Source organism: Diadema setosum, chromosome 16 (assembly GCF_964275005.1).
Source record: "Diadema setosum chromosome 16, eeDiaSeto1, whole genome shotgun sequence".
NCBI lineage: Eukaryota > Metazoa > Echinodermata > Echinoidea > Diadematoida > Diadematidae > Diadema > Diadema setosum.
The window spans coordinates 12,446,272-12,456,198 of NC_092700.1; the positions used below are offsets into that span (position 1 = coordinate 12,446,272).

Consider the following 9,927-nt stretch of genomic DNA (forward strand, 5'->3'; position numbering starts at 1 on the left):
AAAAATAAAGTACAGCAGATTTTTTTTTTTCTGTTTATGACTCTTACTATCCTTATGTGCTTTCAAGTTTAAAAACTGTTTTGAAACAGACAAATTTCAATCATTACTTGTGACATACAATGTATGATCAGAACTCACATGTAGGGAATGCAACCATATCTTTTTGGATTAGATTTAAAGCATTCTAACACAGGATTCTTCAATGTAGAGAATCAACCAGCCAAATGTTTATCACCTGACAGGCTAAAACCACACATTAATAAAGAAGACGAAAAAAAAGGAAAACACTCATAATCAGAGATATATTTAGGTGATCCGAGTATCCTCTCGGATCACCTTCTGTATCTGTACTGATTCTTTATTCTTCTTTCTTTGTTTCTTTCTTTATTTCTCCTCAAAAGTTGTGCAGAGGTTAGCTCAGAAAGTGCATTGCCTCTCAATGTCAAACTTATACCATATATGTGTCATGTCGCAAAGACGACAGCGCAAGTAAAATCAGAGTGCTTAGTCGACCGTGACGTCACTATGACGTCATTATATGAAAACACATTTTCATGCATATCCCATTAATGGAATGGAATATTTCAATGAAATTTACGTCACATATATTTCAAGTCAAGCGGATTCTACTCATATTCTCAAAATTCATTTTTATTTCAAAACGCGCGCGTACGCGCGCGTTCAAAAATTTGTATGCTCAAATCGAGCTCAATTTTTTTTTGCACACGTTTCAGACCATTTGGAGCATTTTTGGAAAAATTGAAAAAATCGGACGGACGCGTACGCGCGCGCACATATTCGCACGCGCAGCTAATATGAAACGGAAATTTTCCATTTTTTCACCCGGATCGGATGTCCAAAATGTCAAGGATTATTTCAACCAAGTTTCAAGTAGATCCGACTAAGTATGACGTCATACGGGCCCGTTAAATTCAAAATTCCGCGCGTGCGTCAATGGGGATACACAGTGCAACTATGCCAAAAAACCGCCAATTTTAAATCCGATTTTACTCGTCAGGATGGACGGTGACCCCCCATTTTCTTGACACATTCTGAAAGCTGATGAGTTGTACATGTCATTTCATGGGTTGGCTATGCTGACAAAATGATTAAAAGATATCAAATTTCTTAATAAAGTAAAAAAAGTAAATTTTCAAAATGACGTCATCAAATTTCAAGTTTACTCGAGCGTATCTCACTTATCCTTTGCCAATTTTCACCCAAATTTCAATATGTTGTAGCTTATGAAATGTTCTTTCATAAATGTTAAACATTATTTTGATTAGATAACGGCATCACCTCGTAAAAATGGATTGAAAGTAACCTTGTCAAATTTGACCAGTTTACGTGTAATCTCTATGGGAGTGCAGTTTTTATGGAAATGAAAATGGACATTCCTATCTTTATCGAGCACTAGCTCACTTATACTTCGGTGAATTCCTCCAAGATTTTGATATGTTGTAGCTGAGACTTTGGGCTATCGTTATTGTGCCCTTCGTTTTTCATACGATGTCGGGATTACGTCAAAAAACTTACTTGAAATTAAAGTTTATCTTCGATGTATTGAAATATTTCTTTCTTTTTGCAACTTTATGTGCAATAACTCAAGAAAAACATACCCTATCACCACCATATTTTGCACATGTTTAGTTCATGTCACGAACATTATTTCATAAAATAACAACTACTTGATCAGACGCCATCTTGGGTATGTAAATTAGGGTCAAAGGTCATAGATGTTTCATCCTGTATCTTGATGAATATATGTCCTATCTTTCCCATATTTTGCACACGTAAAGACAATGTTACAGGGATCATTTCATAAAATAACCACTTTTTGCTCAGATGCCATCTTGTCTGTGCAAAGTGGGGTCAAAGGTCATATGTACTTCTTTTTCTATCTTCGCTATGACGTGTTATGTCTATGGGAGGGAATTTTTTAGATGTGAAAATTGACATGACTCTCTTTATCGAGCACTATCTTACTTATGCTTCGGTGAAATTCTCTCAGATTTTAATATGTTGTAGCTGAGACTTTGCACTATCAGGACTCGATTCATTGATTTAAAAAAGAAATCGGATCACCTTAATTTGTCAGTGATGACAAATTACAATCTCTAGTTTTGTCTGAAACTGTGCTGCTTTAACAGGACTTCTCAGTGTAGAACCGACCTCTTACAGTAATCTTTTGAAGTGCTTCCCTCAGCATGGGATCCCGTAATTCCTGTCAAGTTCTGGCAGCAGGTGGCCCATTTTTCAAATCAAAGTTCATTGCCCAATTCAACAAATCCTTTGCTTATTTGTCACCCAGTGCAGGACACACTACTTGAGCACTGACTGGCCAAGCAGTATTTGCTTACTGTCAGAGCAGAGTTATCATGCACTCTGCTCCTTACCAACACATATGAAGAAAACAAATGAAGAGAGCAAATATTTGTGCTTGAAGGAAGCAAGAGACTTAAAGGGACTGATGACATCAGCAAGTCTCAAAGTTATGAGCAAGAATATTGTGGATTTTCAACTGCCAGGCAACACATGCCTCAGATTTCAGAGTACACGTTGTAGAAGCTAGGGCTTGATTGCCTGTGACTGTGACTTCAAGCTGATAATTATGACAACATGCTGCAGTGTTCAACATTTGTTCACCCCATGAAAACAGTCCCTGTCCACTACAATTTGCCAAGTTATTGTCCCAGTTTCTCAACAGTTTCTCAACAGCTCTTCTGATGTTTTTTGAGGTGCACTTAAATAATGTCATGGGGCTCTTAAAAGTTTAATACCAGAACTTCAGCCTTGACCTAAAGCTGTCAAGGCTCAGTGCTATCTTCATTGTGATACTGATAGCACTTGAATGGGGAAACCACGCACTTCCTGGCAAGCTTTTGTGTCATGTGTGCTTGATTTAAACAAACAGAGACCAGGAAAATGAAGACGTCTTGTGTACCAACCAATATGTGAGGGAGTAGTGTGTTGTTTTTCAGCAGGTACAATGCATATATGCACTCGTGTCTTGGTCACGTGTTGGTGATTTTTTAAGGCAGACAAGAATCATTTATAGTATCTGCTCACTTTCATCATGCCAGATGAAATGTTTCAAAGTGAATTTTTGAAATCATTGGAGAGGATTGCAATCAACAATATAAACCTAAATTTTGCCACACAAGCCTCGTGTGTGTGTGGTATGTTTTTGAAAATTTAGGATGCAAAATATTCTCTATTAGGTTCACATTATCAATTATTAAGTTTTGTGTGAATTACTTTGTGTTCCCTTCATACACGCACTTCCACTCAAAGTTCATTGTCAAGATTCGATCACCAGGTAAGGCATCTCAAGATGTTCAGCATCACATTTACAGTCCAGAGGAACACCCGATACAGAAAATGTGTCAAGAACATGTCCCTTTCATTTGTAGTGTTTATATTTCTCATCTCAAATCGTCATTATATAGCCTTTCATGTTTCAGCCATGATCACAACTCCTGCCATCATTATTCACTAGAATCATTATAAGAGAACTAGGGTCTAAAATACAGACTATCACACCCAACTCATCCTGAAGTTCATGGTCTCCAAGTTCTCCCCATTCACCAATTACCATCATCAGCATCATCATTCCTCCTACTCACCCGATGGATTTCTCTCTCGGTGGACTAGGGGACTTCCTGTTCCACACAGACTGGTCAACACCATGGCTGCCATGACATCATCCATCGGTGGCTCCATCTCTTGCACCTTCTGTGATTTGGCACTGTGAACAGGAAAGAAGATGATCAGCCACTTAGTAGTTATGTCTTGTCTGATCCACCCTGTAACTGACCTTTCCTAGCTCTCTCTCACACACACACATATATATATATATATATATATATATATATATATATATATATATATACACACACAGAGACAAATGTACAAAGCATTGAGATGTGTCTATCAATTTAAAGTTACATTTGTACAGGGTACCATATTTTGTGGGTAAACTCAGCCCCAATGCGATCCTATTACAAGGAGACAAGTTTTACCAGGTTAGGCATAGTTTAGCCACAAATATGGTAGGCCCCCAAATCTTCAGATTCTTTTTTTTTTTTTTTTTTAATGTATCAGGGCAATTACCCCCCCCCCCCCCCAAAAAAAAAAAAAAATACTGAAATACTGAAATACTGGTTAGTGTTTTATAAATACTGGTTTTTATCAATAATACACAGCCCAGTCGCTGGAAGTAGCAACAGTGAGCACAGCGTATTCAGCGTCTAGTCGGGCTAGTTAGTGGAAAGGGGAAGGGTCTGGGGTAATTGCTTAGGGGGTATTATAATAATTGCCCCAGACAAAAAAAAAAAAAAAAAAAAAAAACTCTATTCTCAAGATCTGTGGAATTGTTGAAACACAGGTAGGGTCCTACTTCTCACTTCTAAGTAACACTGCCATACATAATAATTATACTGCAGTAATATTCTCTGTTTCAGGATTCCACCAGTGCTCCATATGATAATCATTTAGAAGCCACAAACAGGGTTAGTATCAGTGTCTCTACAATTTACAAAGTGGCATTCATGTCAACGCAATCTACACAGTAGGCCTATACACCGTAAATTCTCCTCAACTCAGTTAACGCAATGAGCCGAGGGCGCGATTCTGATATCAAACCTTAAACATCTGCTATATGGATACCAATCAATATCTACATTGTAGCATTCATTCTTCCTTTTCTTATCTGTTTTTCGTCATGACGGGGCTTCGCCAGAGATCGCGAATGAACGGAAGACGATCTGTACACTGATCTGCGGGAGCGGGCGGCGTGACTGAATTGTTTACTAAGTATATATAGGCCCTACTTCGGAATCAACAGAACTGCGCGACCGACATCATAGATAAGAAAATTGCGTGCTTTCTGCCCAGATCAAATAGCGCACGTAAGTCACGAAGAGACCGCCTTGTTGTTGCGACTTGAGCTACGAGTCGGCGGCTGCTCGCTGCGTAATCGCGCTATGAAATCAATGCGTGCGCAATAGCAAGCGCTTCGTCATACAAATTCTCACAAAGGTAAACAAAGACCACGTGGTGGGGAAAAATACACGTAGACCATTGGGGCGCAGTCACCTCATCGATTCGACTCATAAACAACCCACAGAATGGAACGAGTTTTTCTTGTGGGGGTGTACTAGTATATGTGTATAATGTGGTTGTATGTGTGATTTCGATCTCGAGACAGTGAGTTTCCCATTAGTCATCACGCACACACAAAATTCAAAATATTTGTATTCAAAATACGTTTTCACTTTCTACTTGGAGAGAGAGAGAGAGAGAGAGAGAGAGAAAAAATCATTGTTTCTGTATAGCTAAATCTCGATATCCTATACGGCCAGTGTATACATTCATACATGTAGCCTACATCACGAGCAAATCACGACGACTTGTTTCTTTTTCAAGATGCTTTCTCAGTTTGTCTGCAATGCAAAGGTGCGATGAAATAAGATTGTTAAATATTCGTTGTCAGGTCAGGACCAATTATATTTATCACCGTAATGTAAGGCAATACAGTTGACGGTGATCGTAAACAGTTTAAGATATGTCATCCCTTTTGCATGTAAATTTTTGAAATTTTGGTGAGAACACTTAGGTATTGAAGAAAACACTATTTGGAAATCTCCTGTAAATTTTGAACTCAAGAGGGTCTTTATTTGTTGAGTTAAATTGACCGCTAAGATTCGAATAATCATTTCGTACTACGAAAAAATTACAAATCTAAACTACTAGTCTAGTTTTAGTATTTTACAGACCTGTGTGATGCACTTATGTAGTTCATGTAAGTGGTGTGTTATTTGCCATAGATAAGTAAAAGAAGCTAGTGAATTCTTCCTTTCTGACAGCTTTAACATGCATATCTTTTGTTCGAAGTATAAGTATCATATTACAACCACAAGAGGATTACTTAATGCAGCTGTGCCTCGTACACAGAATGCGTTACGGTGAGCATTTGGGGTTAAATATCACAGAAATGTTATAGCTTTACAAGTCTTGTCATTCTGGTGGAATATATCATGTTCTGTACTATTTGGGAAGGAATGCAAAAGGGATGACCCATCTCATCGTACTGCCGTTGGTAATTAGCAATTATCACTCATAGATTAATCTAATTCTTTTAACACATCACAAGGGAGATCTTTAATAAAAGCGAAACGTGGTTTTATACCAAATGATAATGTCAATCAATAATCCATTGTCAGGTCTGATCAAGACAAGTTAATTTGGGCTGCCAACTTGGATCGACTTTTATGTTTAAAGCTATTCATGGGCAAATCACTGCATTCGGTTTTGTTTTGTTTTTTTAATGTATCACATCCTATCCGCTTCGCTATCTACTTGTAAAGGCCAGGAGCAAGAAAACGGCCTTGCCCTTGTGTATTTCAAAGCAAAATACACCTCTATAGCATGACCGACTTGCGCCGAGATTAGCACACACACACACACACACACACACACACACACACACACACACAAACGGAGCGAATTGGCGATTATTTATAATGTGTGTGTGTGAGGAACATTCCTAAAGGAACTTTGCCGCTTGGCTCGAAGCCAGCCGATTAATCAAACTGCGACATCTCCAGATTCGGCAAACCCTTTTCATTTCGACTAGCTCCTTTGCCTCATTGCAAACACCCCAAAATCCGCTCCTGGCCATATTAACGAGACGAAACAACATCAATAGCAAAATGGTTCCAAGCGAATAACGTTTCACAAACATAAAATGGTGAAATTCTAATCCCATTAAGACATTCATCTCGAATTTCAGTAGGCATTTCACTGCAGGTCGAGAGTGAAAATCTCAAAGCGAATTTGATGTGCGCATTTTGCCGGCCGGCCGGCCGGTGATTTCCAACAAGCAGATTTCGCAATCGTCTTCGTTTGTTATTGTCGGACCCAGTAGCCTACGCCGAACACAGAGGGCTGATGAACAAACAATGCCCGTTTGCTGGCTACTTTGTCCATTTCCTTACTTTGGAATGAGGTTAGTGATGACACAGTCAATTTTTTATTTCTATACGATAATGAAGCTGTCAAGTTCTCCGACAAGAAACGTCTTGTCGGAGACAAAACGTCGAAACATTTCGACTCTATAGGAAGTTCACGACTGCTTTGAAAGAAATACGCTCAAAATACCATTGACATTAATTTGCACGTTTTAACCAACGGCTGGTCTATTGCAGTTTTAAGACGTTGATAATAACATCTAAATCTGTGTTTCCACATCCCTAATACATTGTGTGCTAGTGTAAACTACGCAGAAGGCTAAAAAAAAAAATTGGAGCTACAACAGCTTCATGATAAAACCATAAAACAACCCTGAACAATCATACAAAATGATACTGTACTATTACGTTCGCTTGCTTGAAACCAAGGCCAAGCTAATGTTAGGAAGTCCAGAAGATCAGGACTTGACATGGACGTGTGCTGTTGTCATCGGCCAGGAAACGGCCAGTTGCTTGCCAAACTCACCCTGTCTGCGCTTTCTTTTTCATTTCCCTGCCTTCCTTCATTCATTCAACCATGCATTTAAATGTTTACTTTCTCCTTAAACCACTGCACTTTCACGCAGTCAGGCATGCCCGAAGATAACATGCACATAAATGTACTTAGTATTCCGTAACTCCTCCTCTGCCTTCTCTACCTCTCCCTTCCTTTCTTGTCAATATAGTTTACGATCTATGAATGAGGGGGCCCCGCGACAGGGAGTACAGACTTTAATATGTTTATCTTTTGCGGTGCACCAGTAGCACGCTTCTTGGATTCAGCGCTTCGGTTATGGTTAAAATATGAATGGCATGGCCTCAGTAATCTGAACAGCAGGTGAACTGCATGATTCAAATAGACATACAATTCCCTGAAAAGATGAAGTTATACTACAAAATCATGTAAATTTTATTACAAACTATAAAAATGCGTTGCAGCACAGATGTTGAACAACATGTAAATTCAAAGTTGTTGTATTGAAGTGATGACCCTTCTCATTTCAGGTTCGTTTGTTTACGACGGCAAACTTTACATGGATTGAACTGAACAAACAATATAAACGACGCTCACACACAAGTAAATTTACGCAGCTTTAGAAGTACAATGTTGTATTGACAGGAATCTTGACTGTTAATTTATAGGAAATTTTCACTCTCGAGTCTATATGCAATAACTAAATACAAAGCCGCATTTCCGCATACTCTTAAACGGAGACTGGCACACAGTAAACTTTTATCTCACAGATTTCATAGATGTAAGTTTTACCCTCCTATTATTAGATCTATATCGACATTGCATTGCCTGGCAGCTATACTTGCTTCGAGCAAATTTGAATGTGAAATATTTCATCATCACCCTGTTCTGACGAAAAGGGGGTAAATTAAATATCATCAACTTTAAATTTAAAGTTCACGTAAATTTATACATTTATTCCAAAAATAAATGAAATTACCTTGGAACTTCAATGTTTGTGGAAACGGGTCTTTTCTTAGCTTCTGAAGACATGTCGGCGAGCTTGCTGAAGTCGGTTCCTTGCTCCATACTCCTGGGCAACTTTCTGCTTTCCAGGAGCCGGACATCCTCGATTTTGTGCTTGACAATGGTCTCAGACACGTCTAGGGTTTTGAGCAGAACTTCATTTGTCTGCTTCAGATGCTTCTGTACGATGGCCCGGACTTCTCGGCCATTCACCGTGACGAAGACCGGCTGGTTGAATTTCAGGTGTGTCGACGACATGGAGCGAAATCCCGGCCCAATGATGTTGTCTGAAGTGCAGTTGTGAATGCCGTCTTCGAAGGCGACCTCGACCAGAGTTTCGCCTGCCCGGGGAGACTTCATGTTTCGAATTATTCCGGGATAGTAATGTCCGTCCGGTCTCATGGCACCAACACGAGTACCGATAATGGAACGCTTTGAATTTCGCTTCGCGTGCATCTTCTTCCAAAATTAAACTTTACACCGTTAACAAACTGTGTTTTAAAATGTAATTAGCAGCTATCCCACTGACATGGACGTCGAAAATACCCGTCTTTCTCTCCAACTACATGCATTCAAGTCTCCGGTGCTCTTCCAACGCGAACTTATTTCTTTACTAACACAGCGAAAAGCATGGCCTGTCTCAAAACATGCGGTAATATGTTTTGATCCTCAATGAGGCAGTGGGCGTGGTCTTGTACGCTTGGTTAGTAAATCATGCCGCGGAGATAATACTCCTGTTCCGATTGGTTGATGATGACGCACCCCTCATTTGATTGGTTGAGGTTTTTGATTGGCAAATCTCGCACTCACGGTCTCGCCAGGGTATTTGTTTACAATGAGTCTCTGCCATGCAAGCCCTTCTCTTTCTCCCCTCTCTCTCTCTCTCTCTCCCTATCCATTCTGTGAGCGACAGTGTGTACAGTATGATAGCTTATCCACGGCCACCATGCGTGGATATTTACATTCATTGGATGGCTATATTGCTGAGCTGGAGTCCTGTTGTACTTATAATACACTATCTGTCTTCTTCGCAAGCATAACCATTTGTTCTTTCACCGTATTCCTCTTATTACTTACATCTGGGTTAATACGTGTCAGTAGTTATGTAGTAACTAGTTTCTCAGGATGGGATATTGTGAAAGCATTCTGCTGATCAACCAAATCCAATCCCCGATCCAATTGTTTCTTCTGCAATCTGATGCCAAAAGATAGACACATCCAATCCAAATCCATACGGTAAATTGCTTTAGGCAGAACATGCAGAAGATCTTCGTAAATCTAAAGGCCCCGCAGCGAATTAAATCAAAACAAAAAACAAAAAACAAAACATGACAACAAAGAGCGCACGTGCTGGGTGCGTCGCAAAATGTACACTGTTTACAAGGTTTGGCCCATCATAATAATATCATGTTGATCATGGATGATTGAATGTACCTG

General features: G+C 39.4%; 1 protein-coding gene across 1 annotated transcript in view; it reads right to left on the reverse strand.

Annotated features, from left to right (window-relative positions):
- The window catches only part of LOC140239547 (zinc finger protein 704-like), a 55,292-nt gene extending 46,165 nt beyond the window's left edge, over positions 1–9,127 (reverse strand). The window contains exons 1-2 of the mRNA XM_072319381.1: positions 8,465–9,127; positions 3,627–3,748 (exon numbers count right to left, since the gene is read on the reverse strand). Of these exons, the coding sequence (XP_072175482.1) occupies positions 3,627–3,748; positions 8,465–8,946 (604 nt within the window). The 5' untranslated portion in view covers positions 8,947–9,127. The remainder of the gene's footprint in view (positions 1–3,626; positions 3,749–8,464) is intronic.
- Positions 9,128–9,927: the final 800 nt, after the last annotated feature.